Genomic DNA, 13,264 nt, shown 5'->3' on the forward strand with positions numbered 1-13,264 from the left:
CGGACAGTTGTGAAGTTAACACAACAGACAGGCTACTCCAATATCTTATTATCCATGTTGTTCGCAAGCACAAACACAACCGCTGAGGGAGAGGCTCTTGTTTTAGTTTTTTTATCACCCTCTTGCCTATGAAGCCCCTAAATAAGATCTGGTGCAACCAATTACCTTCAGAAGTCACATAATGAGTTAAATAAAGTCCACCTGTGTGCAATCTCAGTGTCACATGATCTGTCACATGATCTCAGTATATATACACCTGTTCTGAAAAGCCCCAGAGTCAGCAACACCACTAAGCAAGGGGCACCACCAAGCAAGTGGCACCATGAAGACCAAGTAGCTCTCCAAACAGGTCAGGGACAAAGTTGTGGAGAAGTACAGATCAGGATTGGGTTATAAAACAATATCCGAAACTTTGAACATCCCACGGAGCACCATTAAATCCATTATCAAAAAATGGAAAGAATATGGCACCACAACAAACCTGCCAAGAGAGGGCCGCCCACCACAACTCACGGACCAGGCAAGGAGGGCATTAATCAGAGAGGCAACAAAGAGACCAAAGATAACCCTGAAGGAGCTGCAACGCTCCACAGCGGAGATTGGAGTATCTGTCCATAGGACCACTTTGGGCTTTATGGAAGAGTGGCCAGAAAGAAATAAGCCAACACATTTGGTGTTCGCCAACAGGCATGTGGGAGACTCCCCAAACATATGGAAGAAGGTACTCTGGTCAGATGAGACTAAAATTGAGCTTTTTGGCCATCAAGGAAAACGCTATGCCTGGGGAAAACCCAACACCTCTCATCACCCCGAGAACAGCATCCCCACAGTGAAGCATGGTGGTGGCAGCATCATGCTGTGGGGATGTTTTTCATCGGCAGGGACTGGGAAACTGGTCAGAATTAAAGGAATGATGGATGGCGCTAAATACAGGGAAATTCTTGAGGGAAACCTGTTTCAGTCTTCCAGAGATTTGAGACTGGGATGGAGGTTCACCTTCCAGCAGGACAATGACCCTAAGCATACTGCTAAAACAACACTCGAGCGGTTTAAGGGGAAACATTTGGAATGGCCTAGTCAAAGCCTAGACCTCAATACAATTGAGAATCTGTGGTATGACTTAAAGATTGCTGTACACAAGCGGAACCCATCCAACTTGAAGGAGCTGGAGCAGTTTTACCTTGAAGAATGAGCAAAAATCCCAGTGGCTAGATGTGCCAAGCTTATAGTGACATACTCCAAGAGACTTGAATCTGTAAATGCTGCAAAAGGTGTCTCTACAAAGTATTGACTTTGGGGGGTGAATAGTTATGCACACTCAAGTTCAGTTTTTTTGTCTTATTTCTTGTTTGTTTCACAATAAAACATATTTTGCCACTGCCTACCACTTGCCCAAAAATATTTTGCCAACATTAAATGAATGAAATGACACAAACCCCCCAAAAATCAAATTTAATTCAAGGTTGTAAGGCAAAAAAATAAGAAAAATGCCAAGGGGGGTGAATACTTTCGCAAGTCACTGTAGCTAGGCCGATAGCCCTCTTAGTGACATTTTCTTGGACATTTTCACTAGGGCAGGGAATTGCCAGAGACCTCACGATACAATATTATTAGGTGCTGCTACGATATGTATTGCGATTCCAACAATTCTATATGTATAGTGTTAGCTAGCTACATAGTTGTCTTTGCTGTCTTTGCTGTCTTTGTATCCAAGATAATTGTGTAGTTTAGAGTAATTGTCAAGGTTACCTAGCCAGTTACCGAGGCTACCTAGCCAGCTACACTTTCAAACTAAGTCAACAACGCAGCCACTGCTAGCTAGCCTACTTCACCAGCCAGCCAGCAGCACTGTATCATTTTAGTCAATAAGATTTTTTTGCAACGTAAGCTTAACTTTCTGAACATTCGAGACGTGTAGTCCACTTGTCATTCCAATCTCCTTTGCATTAGCGTAGCCTCTTCTGTAGCCTGTCAACTATGTGTCTGTCTATCCCTCTTCTCTCCTCTCTGCACAGACCATACAAACGCTTCACACCGCGTGGCCGCCGCCACTCTAACCTGGTGGTCCCAGCTCGCACGACCCACGTGGAGTTCCAGGTCTCCGGCAGCCTCTGGAACTGCCGATCTGCGGCCAACAAGGCAGAGTTCATCTCAGCCTATGCTTCCCTCCAGTCCCTCGACTTCTTGGCACTGACGGAAACATGGATTACCACAGATAACACTGCTACTCCTACTGCTCTCTCCTCGTCTGCCCACGTGTTCTCGCACACCCCGAGAGCTTCTGGTCAGCGAGGTGGTGGCACTGGGATCCTCATCTCTCCCAAGTGGACATTCTCTCTTTCTCCCCTGACCCATCTGTCTATCGCCTCCTTTGAATTCCATGCTGTCACAGTTACCAGCCCTTTCAAGCTTAACATCCTTATCATTTATCGCCCCCCAGGTTCCCTTGGAGAGTTCATCAATGAGCTTGACGCCTTGATGAGTTCCTTTCCTGAGGATGGCTCACCTCTCACAGTTCTGGGTGACTTTAACCTCCCCACGTCTACCTTTAACTCATTCCTCTCTGCCTCCTTCTTTCCACTCCTCTCCTCTTTTGACCTCACCCTCTCACCTTCCCCCCCTACTCACAAGGCAGGCAATACGCTTGACCTCATCTTTACTAGATGCTGTTCTTCCACTAATCTCATTGCAACTCCCCTCCAAGTCTCCGACCACTACCTTGTATCCTTTTCCCTCTCGCTCTCATCCAACACTTCCCACACTGCCCCTACTCGGATGGTATCGCGCCGTCCCAACCTTCGCTCTCTCTCCCCCGCTACTCTCTCCTCTTCCATCCTATCATCTCTTCCCTCTGCTCAAACCTTCTCCAACCTATCTCCTGATTCTGCCTCCTCAACCCTCCTCTCCTCCCTTTCTGCATCCTTTGACTCTCTATGTCCCCTATCCTCCAGGCCGGCTCGGTCCTCCCCTCCTGCTCCGTGGCTCGACGACTCATTGCGAGCTCACAGAACAGGGCTCCGGGCAGCCGAGCGGAAATGGAGGAAAACTCGCCTCCCTGCGGACCTGGCATCCTTTCACTCCCTCCTCTCTACATTTTCCTCTTCTGTCTCTGCTGCTAAAGCCACTTTCTACCACTCTAAATTCCAAGCATCTGCCTCTAACCCTAGGAAGCTCTTTGCCACCTTCTCCTCCCTCCTGAATCCTCCTCCCCCTCCTCCCCCCTCCTCCCTCTCTGCGGATGACTTCGTCAACCATTTTGAAAAGAAGGTCGACGACATCCGATCCTCGTTTGCTAAGTCAAACGACACCGCTGGTTCTGCTCACACTGCCCTACCCTGTGCTTTGACCTCTTTCTCCCCTCTCTCTCCAGATGAAATCTCGCGTCTTGTGACGGCCGGCCGCCCAACAACCTGCCCGCTTGACCCTATCCCCTCCTCTCTTCTCCAGACCATTTCCGGAGACCTTCTCCCTTACCTCACCTCGCTCATCAACTCATCCTTGACCGCTGGCTACGTCCCTTCCGTCTTCAAGAGAGCGAGAGTTGCACCCCTTCTGAAAAAACCTACACTCGATCCCTCCGATGTCAACAACTACAAACCAGTATCCCTTCTTTCTTTTCTCTCCAAAACTCTTGAACGTGCCGTCCTTGGCCAGCTCTCCTGCTATCTCTCTCAGAATTACCTTCTTGATCCAAATCAGTCAGGTTTCAAGACTAGTCATTCAACTGACTGCTCTTCTCTGTGTCACGGAGGCGCTCCGCACTGCTAAAGCTAACTCTCTCTCCTCTGCTCTCATCCTTCTAGACCTATCGGCTGCCTTTGATACTGTGAACCATCGGATCCTCCTCTCCACCCTCTCCGAGTTGGGCATCTCCGGCGCGGCCCACGCTTGGATTGCGTCCTACCTGACAGGTCGCTCCTACCAGGTGGCGTGGCGAGAATCTGTCTCCGCACCACGTGCTCTCACCACTGGTGTCCCCCAGGGCTCTGTTCTAGGCCCTCTCCTATTCTCGCTATACACCAAGTCACTTGGCTCTGTCATATCCTCACATGGTCTCTCCTATCATTGCTATGCAGACGACACACAATTAATCTTCTCCTTTCCCCCTTCTGATAACCAGGTGGCGAATCGCTTCTCTGCATGTCTGGCAGACATATCAGTGTGGATGACGGATCACCACCTCAAGCTGAACCTCGGCAAGACGGAGCTGCTCTTCCTCCCGGGGAAGGACTGCCCGTTCCATGATCTCGCCATCACGGTTGACAACTCCATTGTGTCCTCCTCCCAGAGTGCTAAGAACCTTGGCGTGATCCTGGACAACACCCTGTCGTTCTCAACTAACATCAAGGCGGTGACCCGTTCCTGTAGGTTCATGCTCTACAACATTCGCAGAGTACGACCCTGCCTCACACAGGAAGCGGCGCAGGTCCTAATCCAGGCACTTGTCATCTCCCGTCTGGATTACTGCAACTCGCTGTTGGCTGGGCTCCCTGCCTGTGCCATTAAACCCCTACAACTCATCCAGAACGCCGCAGCCCGTCTGGTGTTCAACCTTCCCAAGTTCTCTCACGTCACCCCGCTCCTCCGCTCTCTCCACTGGCTTCCAGTTGAAGCTCGCATCCGCTACAAGACCATGGTGCTTGCCTACGGAGCTGTGAGGGGAACGGCACCTCCGTACCTTCAGGCTCTGATCAGGCCGTACACCCAAACAAGGGCACTGCGTTCATCCACCTCTGGCCTGCTCGCCTCCCTACCTCTGAGGAAGTACAGCTCCCGCTCAGCCCAGTCAAAACTGTTCGCTGCTCTGGCACCCCAATGGTGGAACAAACTCCCCCACGACGCCAGGTCAGCGGAGTCAATCACCACCTTCCGGAAACACCTGAAACACCACCTCTTTAAGGAATACCTAGGATAGGATAAAGTAATCCTTCTAACCCCCCCCCTTTAAAAGAGTTAGATGCACTATTGTAAAGTGGTTGTTCCACTGGATATCATTACATTTACATTTAAGTCATTTAGCAGACGCTCTTATCCAGAGCGACTTACAAATTGGGCATAAGGTGAATGCACCAACTTGTAAGTCGCTCTGGATAAGAGCGTCTGCTAAATGACTTAAATGTAAATGTAAATGTATTGCGATTCGATACTGCGATTTATTCCGTTTTCTCACTCTATGTCTGCTGCAGAGCATGAGAAAATTAGTTTTGATCAGTCATAGATATAAAAGTGCTCAAAACATGTTGGTTGACTATTTAAAAAGAAGGAGAACAAGCTATAGGATGAACAAAAATACTGTTGTTTTGGCGCAGGTACAGCTGACTAGCGCTAGCCAACACTACCTAGCACACACAAAAATACTGTTGTTTTGGCGCAGGTACAGCTGACTAGCGCTAGCCAACACTACCTAGCACACACAAAAATACTGTTGTTTTGGCGCAGGTACAGCCGACTAGCGCTAGCCAACACTACCTAGCACACACAAAAATAGATACGATGGCTGCGTTTCAAACTCATAAAAGACACACCCTCCTCCACTTACCCTCGCCTTATGCCCTTGGGGGAATCCCCGTCACCATCTAAGGTCGTCGGTCCAAACGATTAGCCAAACAAGGGAAGTTCGCAACATAACCCCTCAGCCCTCGTTTGTGATCGAGTTTGCGAGTGTACAACTATGTTCACTTCGAAGCCTGAAACACCCCATAATTAAATTCGCGATGATTGTACATCCGCTAAGAAAAGTCAGCCGAAACTTAAACCTCAACATCAATATAGAGAAGTCAATATACAAGTGGAAGTAAAAACGAATGTAAGTAAGTTCGAAATTGTGTTACTAATGCACATAACGGCACAAACACGTCTCGTAAAAGTAATGATGTTTTTGTTTGGTTAGCTTTTGGAAATTGTAGAACTAAAACATTTTCCTCCTTCAGAAGTTCCAGCTAGGCAGGCGAACGTTATTTAGCTAATTAATTTGCTAGCTATCATACAGTACATATTCCAGCAAAACAACGTAAGTACTTAATGGTGAATGGATTAGAGGCGCTATGAGTACAGGTGCATTGACCACATATGAAACCTATAGTAGTTGGTTGCTGCTATAGGCCACCTAGTGCTGATGTCAAATATCTTGATGTAATGTGTTAAATGTTGGATAAGGTATCTGATGAAAATAGGGAAATATATTTTTGGGGAGACATGAATATTGATTTTTTTTTAACACCAACTGTCCAATGAGAAAGAAATGTATTTCTGTTGCCAATGTATGTAACCTGACCCAAGTTATGACATCACCAACCAGAACGTTCACTGATAGGTCTGGTATTACATCATCAACTTGTATCGATCACATTTTTACCAACATGGCTGAACGTTGTTCTAAAGCTGTATGAATGGTATTAGGCGATCGTAATGTGGTTGCACTCACTAGGAAAACTAAAATACCAAGGCTGGCCCTAAGGTAATCTACCACAGGTCCTACAGAGGGCTCAATCAGGACTCACTCACTAGGAAAACTAAAATACCAAGGCTGGCCCTAAGGTAATCTACCACAGGTCCTACAGAGGGCTCAATCAGGACTCACTCACTAGGAAAACTAAAATACCAAAGGCTGGCCCTAAGGTAATCTACCGCAGGTCCTACAGAGGGTTCAATCAGGACTCACTCACTAGGAAAACTAAAATACCAAGGCTGGCCCTAAGGTAATCTACCGCAGGTCCTACAGAGGGTTTAATCAGGACTCATTTGTGGATGAGATTAAGAATGTGCAACGGTTAGAAGTGAAATGTCACTAAGTTTGTTTATGCAATGATTGATGAGTATAGCTGATAAGAATACCCCTTTAAGAAAATGTACTGTGAGGTCAAACGGTGCCCCATAGATTGATGAGGAGCTGAGAAATTTAATGATTCAACGTTATGATGCCAAAAAAGTACCACATAAATCTGGCACCCTGTTTGATAAGCAAAGTTATTATAAATGAAGAAATCTCGTAACCAAGCTAAACAAAATAAAGAAGAAGGGATTCTATCAGCACAAAATTAATGAAGTAAAGGGTGATGGGAAAAAACTGTGGAGAATGTTGAACGCTATTATGGGTAGGGATTCAAACATGTCCGCCTCTTTTGTTGAATCAGAGGGTATATTTATTACAAAACCACACGACATCGCAAACTACTTCAATGAATATTTTACAGGCAAAGTGGACAAGTTGAGGAATGCTATGATTCCAACTGTCACATTCTGACCATAGTGCTTTGGTATTTTCTTTGTTTTAGTGTGGTCAGGGCGTGAGTTGGGTGGGTAATCTATGTTTTCTATTTCTGTGTTGGTTTTCTGTGTTTGGCCTGATATGGTTCTCAATCAGAGGCAGCTGTCATTCGTTGTCCCTGATTGGGAACCATATTTAGGTAGCCTGTTTTCTGTTGGGTTTTGTGGGTGGTTGTTTTCAGTCTTTGTGTGTCTGCACCAGATAGAACTGTTTCGGTTTTCACTTTGTTGTTTTTGTATTTTGAGTTGTTCACTTCATTAAATAAGATGAACAATTACCACGCTGCGCATTGGTCCTCCGATCCTTCTAACTTCTCCTCCTCAGACGAGGAGGAAGACGACAGCCGTTACACCAACTGATGGCTCCATGTCATATACCCGTATAAAAGATTGTATCATGAAGGAGAGGCAATGCAGGTTCAAATGTCATCAAGTAGAACAGGAAGAGGTAGAAAGGATGCTGTTGTCTCCTTCGAATGACATGTCGCCTGGTACAGATCATCTAGACGCCAAATTGCTTAGAGTTACAGCTAACCAAATATCTACACCAATCTCTCATATTTTTAATAAGTGCTTGATGTATGAGGTGTGCCCAGAAGCCTGGAAAGACTCAAAGGTTATTCCACTACCTAAGGATAAAAAAATCACTGGTTCTAATTAGAGGTCGACCGATTATGATTTTTCAATGCCGATACCGATTATTGGAGGACAAAAAAAGACGATACCGATTAATCGGCCGATTTAAGTGTTTTAATATATATATACAGTGGGACAAAAAAGTATTTAGTCAGCCACCAATTGTGCAAGTTCTCCCACTTAAAAAGATGAGAGAGGCCTGTAATTTTCATCATAGGTACACTTCAACTATGACAGACAAAATGAGAAAAAAAATTCCAGAAAATCACATTGTAGGATTTTTTATGAATTTATTTGCAAATTATGGTGGAAAATAAGTATTTGGTCAATAACAAAAGTTTATCTCAATACTTTGTGGTACCACCATAGAGACTGCCAGAGGTCAGGACAACAGGCCCTCCAATTTGAACTCTATCTGAGAAATAGTTGGTGAACCAGGTGAGGCAGTCATTTGAGAAACCAAGGCTGTTGAGTCTGCCGGTAAGAATGCGGTGATTGACAGAGTCAAAAGCCTTGGCCAGGTCGATGAAGACGGCTGCACAGTACTGTCTTTTATCGATGGCGGTTATGATATCGTTTAGGACCTTGAGCGTGGCTGAGGTGCACCCATGACCAGCTCGGAAACCAGATTGCATAGCGGAGAAGGTACGGTGAGATTCGAAATGGTCGGTGATCTGTTTGTTAACTTGGCTTTCAAATACTTTAGAAAGGCAGGGCAGAATAGATATAGGTCTGTAACAGTTTGGGCCTAGAGTGTCTCCCCTTTTGAAGAGGGGGATGACCACGGCAGCTTTCCAATCTTTAGGGATCTCAGACGATACAAAAGAGAGGTTGAACAGGCTAGTAATAGTCGTTGCAACAATTGATAATTTTAGAAATTGAGGGTCCAGATTGTCTAGCCCAGCTGATGACTGGAAGTCTATAGGCACGGTAGCATCCCTTTAAGCACTACTGAACAAAAGAGACATTTGGGTGCCAAATGAATGGCTAATTTAGGTGAGAGGAGCCAAAAGATCTGTCTCACTGAAAAGACTGGTAATGCCCATTACTACAAGGGAAGATGTGCATTGAAACCTTCATCAAAGCAGTACTCTCTTGCTCAGAAACAAGCGATGGCTGAGAGTCAAGGTAACAATGCATGTCCAGAATACTTATAAGCTGATACTTTCTCCTGAGCTACAGTCTGCTGGCTTTACTCTCGTGTGAAAAGTCAAAAACCATTGAGACAAAAGGAGTGTAATAACTAGCCGCTCCCTGGAGGAATCAAATCACATTTAGTTGTCACATACACGTGTTTAGCAGAAGTTATTGCGCGTGTAGCGAAATTCTTGTGTTTCTAGCTCCAACTGTGCAGTAATATCTACCAATTTCACAACAATACACACAATAAACACAAATCTAAAGTAAAGGAATGGAATTAAGAATATATAAATATTTGGAAGAGCAACGTCAGAGCGGCATAGACTAAGATACAGTAGAATAGTATAGAATACAGTATGAGATGAGTAATGCAAAACTTGTAAACATTATAAAAGTAACTAGTGTTCCAGTATAAAAGTGGCCAGTGATTTCAAGTCTATGTATAACGCAGCCTCTTGTATCAAAATCAGATCCCTGTTGCGCTTTCTCTCTCGGCCAAGCTAGCTATGTTATTTTGTAGAATCTTGACAAGTTGTGAGTTATAGAAGCTCAACACATGTTCAGCAATGTGCAGTCCACAGTACACATTTGGTTACAGCACAAACTTCACTGCCTGGTAATAGCAATATAATGGTGTGTAGACCTAACAGCATGTGATATACCAGTGACCTCGGGACACTGTTGCATTGGGAGGACCACCTCAAGGGACATAGAACAAAAGTAAATTTTTGCCATGTGCATATGCAATGCAAACATGAAGCAGATCAATACCGGTTATCTATGCAAGGAGCTATCACAGACTTATGTGTACATGTACAAGCCCCTACCCCTCAAACCTAAACTGAATCACACCACCTAAAATCATAACACCAACATCTGTAACATTAAACATCTGATATCCCTACGCGGTGAGGAAATAACAGTGTGAAATAACCACCTAAGGGGTCGCAGTTAAGAGCCAACCATTATATGAATACCCGTCTTTCTCATTCACAAAGCACTGGATTAAAGCACATTATATACTACTGGAATGAACACATAATATCCATTAAATGATGTGCGTCAATGAGATGAGATATGCAACTCTGGGTTATTATTGAATACAGTATAATTGTTGGACATGTCAATGAACCAGGAACCACCACCACTGTTAGTTATTTAAAGCAAGTTTCGGTGCAACTCCCCCATCCTCCTGCAGCTGCGAATTAAAAATGTCACGCTCCCCCACTTTAGAATGTCGACCCCAAGAAAATACGGATTAAATGAAACAGAATTAGGTTATATGATTGCAAAAATGTATCTGTGAACACAACAAAGCATCATTTGAGTTACAATATTTTATAACCGCATGTAACGTTATGATGTTCTGCATTCCTGAGACAAACAGTGACCCACATTTATTGTGTAGAAAGATAGCTATAGCTAGCATGCTAGCAGGATGTCTAACTACAACATTAAACGCCTTCATTCAAAACAGACAAAAGCAGTCATTTAACACGGAACAGTAAGCATTTTCAAGATCATCAAATGTTGCCTAAATAGCTAACTACTATTCGCATGAGGCCGGATGGGGCTATAGACGTGGCCGCCACGATGTTATAGGCGGCTGCAATAACGGGAAGACACAAGGGGGAACAAGGCGCATGAAGTCAGCGTGTAACCAAAAACCACCAATCATCGACCAAAAACCACCCCGAAGGTATGTAACTCATTTCTTACCTCCAGTTCCGTCAGAATTTTCGTTTAAACTGCCTGAAGAATCATGGTGACTACCCACACAACCACCCATGGATGTTTTAACTGCGCTACCCTCGCAGACCCCTCTTGTTTTCTGTCCCCTCTTGCTCAAAGTCTTCCTCTCAGAATAGAAATTGAATGGGCGCGAGCATCAGCTGGGAAGAGGCGGAGTGAACACACATCACAAGGTGACCGCTTCTAAAAGAGAAAAGAAGGGGTACTGAGAGGGAGGAAATAGAGGTAAAGAATGGGCGGATGAGAAGGGAGGACGGGGAGAACACAACTCAACATAGTGTAACTGAGATGAGAACAGTTTCTAGTATAATGCATTGTCCCCCATGCATACCAGGGCAATTTCAAGCACATGGGTGAAAATCAAATGTGAAATCAGATGTGAAACCATTATGTTCTATTCTATTCTGTTATTCTTTAGTTCACTATATAATGTTATACTCTATTCTACTCTATTCCACTCTTCTCTATCAAATTCTTTCCTTTATTATTGTGGTTCTAAAGGCTACACACCGCTGGGTTTTCAAATTCACCTTATGCAGACTAGTAATGCATGCTACTACTACTGATACTTTATACGCTTTTAAATCTGTTTTTCCAGGAAAATGTTCCCAATTTAGATGATAAGTTTAGTTTTTCCTTGAATATACTGACTCTATTGCTATCGTTTTTATAGTTTAGTATTTCCTCTAATTTACTGACTCTAATACTACCGTATCCCAATACGTCCCAGAAGTGTAACATTGTGTGATCAGTATCTAGTGTCTACACCTTCACCAGTGTATAGGCAGGCCCTCTTGGGTGTTGTGGCCACAGGCACGCACATCTTACAACTGCAAGACCTGGAGTCCTTTTACATTATACTCTGGCGGCTAAAAGACAGCCTGCCCTAATAAGTAAATAAATTACTCAGTCATAGACTCAGCATGGGCCTTATCTTCAGCCTCATCGGATTTTCAAGCTGTTCTGTCTAATTTTGGCATGTTAAGATGTTAGGCATTTCCCCCCTAAAATGGAAGTAATCTTAACCTAATAATACATCAGTGGCTCTCTTCTCCAACTCTCTCCTCCAACTCTCTCCTCCAACTCTCTTCTCCAACTCTCTCCTTCAACTCTCTTCTCCAACTCTCTTCTCCAACTCTCTTCTCCAACTCTCTTCTCCAACTCTCTCCTCTAACTCTCTTCTCCAACTCTCTTCTCCAACTCTCTCCTTCAACTCTCTCCTCCAAAAACACAATAATAGCCACTTATTCCATCTTGTTTTAAACACAATGACAGCCACTTATTTCATCTTGTTTTAAAACACAATGACAGCCACTTATTCCATCTGCTTTTAAACACAATGACAGCCACTTATTCCATCTGGTTTTAAACACAATGACAGACACTTATTCCATCTTGTTTTAAAACACAATGACAGCCACTTCTTCCATCTTGTTTTAATTGAGTGTTCACTGCTGCCCCATTGTGCATCAGAAGACCACTACAAGGACTTGACATCAGACCTACTAGCCTATTTCTTTGAAGGAGCAATCTGGAATTATAAATGAATGATTTGTACCCATTGATTCTTGAAGACCATATGTTATATCTGCTCCTGCCACGCCCTCTACTTCTCATCCTGTGTCTCCCTAACCTGCCGCCACTCCCCCAGTACACTCTCCCTCTTCCTCTCTGTGTGTGTGTGTGTGATTGTGTGGGCGGAGACAGGTGTGCTGGAGGCAGAGCAGATCCCCACCAGCTGCAAACTGTTCCATAATCAAGAACTCTACAAATACTCAGCCCTGCCACTTCCACGCTGCCAGATCGTGACCTCTGTGCAGTCAGTCTGAGGTTTTATCTGTTTGTTCCTGCTTAGATCCTGTTTTCGTGCTGTGCCTGTTTTCCCTTGTCTGACGCTGTTTTCCTCTCTGCAACAGTTCTATCCGCTCTGACTTTGGCCCCTGTCTCCAGTCCCACGTCTCGTCAGTCCTGCTACTCTGTCCTGGACCCCCGCTCCACTGCGTCCTTGAATTCCTCTCCGGACCTGCTTACCCAGTCCCAACTCCCCTCGTTCCAGCCTCATCCTCCGCACCTGACTTTCTGCAGCCTGCCCGAGCTTCCCCTGGCCTGCACCCCATCTTACCCCTTTGTTTCAATAAATAACTTGGTTACCTTATCCCAGTCTCCTCGTCTGAGTCTGCTCTTGGGTTCCGCTCCACATGACACCATCAGAACCCAAAATATAAGGTTGTTTTACTCCAATGTTTGTAAACAAACTAAATGTAAACAAATACTATGGTTAAAACTGTCATTTTGATATCATGAATGGTCAGTCCTTGCATCCCTTAGCTTTTTCCCAAAACAGGGGTGGGGATAATGCTCTGTTATTGTTTCAACTGCTGATTGTTTGTTTTAAGGCATGGAAAATCAATGAAATATCCTGCAGGCTTTTAAATATAAAGGTCAGCATAATGTATGTCAGGAAATACTA

The 13,264-nt window shown here is 44.6% G+C and overlaps 1 protein-coding gene and 1 long non-coding RNA gene across 2 annotated transcripts in view; one reads left to right on the plus strand and one right to left on the minus strand.

Annotated features, from left to right (window-relative positions):
* The window catches only part of LOC139537815 (ubiquitin domain-containing protein 2-like), a 77,205-nt gene extending 66,211 nt beyond the window's left edge, over positions 1 to 10,994 (minus strand). Inside the window, exon 1 of the mRNA XM_071339627.1 lies at positions 10,762 to 10,994. Coding sequence (XP_071195728.1) covers positions 10,762 to 10,831 — 70 coding nt within the window. The 5' untranslated portion in view covers positions 10,832 to 10,994. The remainder of the gene's footprint in view (positions 1 to 10,761) is intronic.
* LOC139537816 (uncharacterized) lies at positions 10,894 to 12,947 on the plus strand. Its single transcript, XR_011667605.1, has 3 exons — positions 10,894 to 11,019; positions 12,502 to 12,624; positions 12,711 to 12,947. It is a non-coding gene; the product is annotated as an uncharacterized lncRNA (long non-coding RNA).
* Positions 12,948 to 13,264: the final 317 nt, after the last annotated feature.

The sequence above is a fragment of the Salvelinus alpinus genome, chromosome 13 (genome assembly GCF_045679555.1).
Source record: "Salvelinus alpinus chromosome 13, SLU_Salpinus.1, whole genome shotgun sequence".
Lineage (NCBI taxonomy): Eukaryota > Metazoa > Chordata > Actinopteri > Salmoniformes > Salmonidae > Salvelinus > Salvelinus alpinus.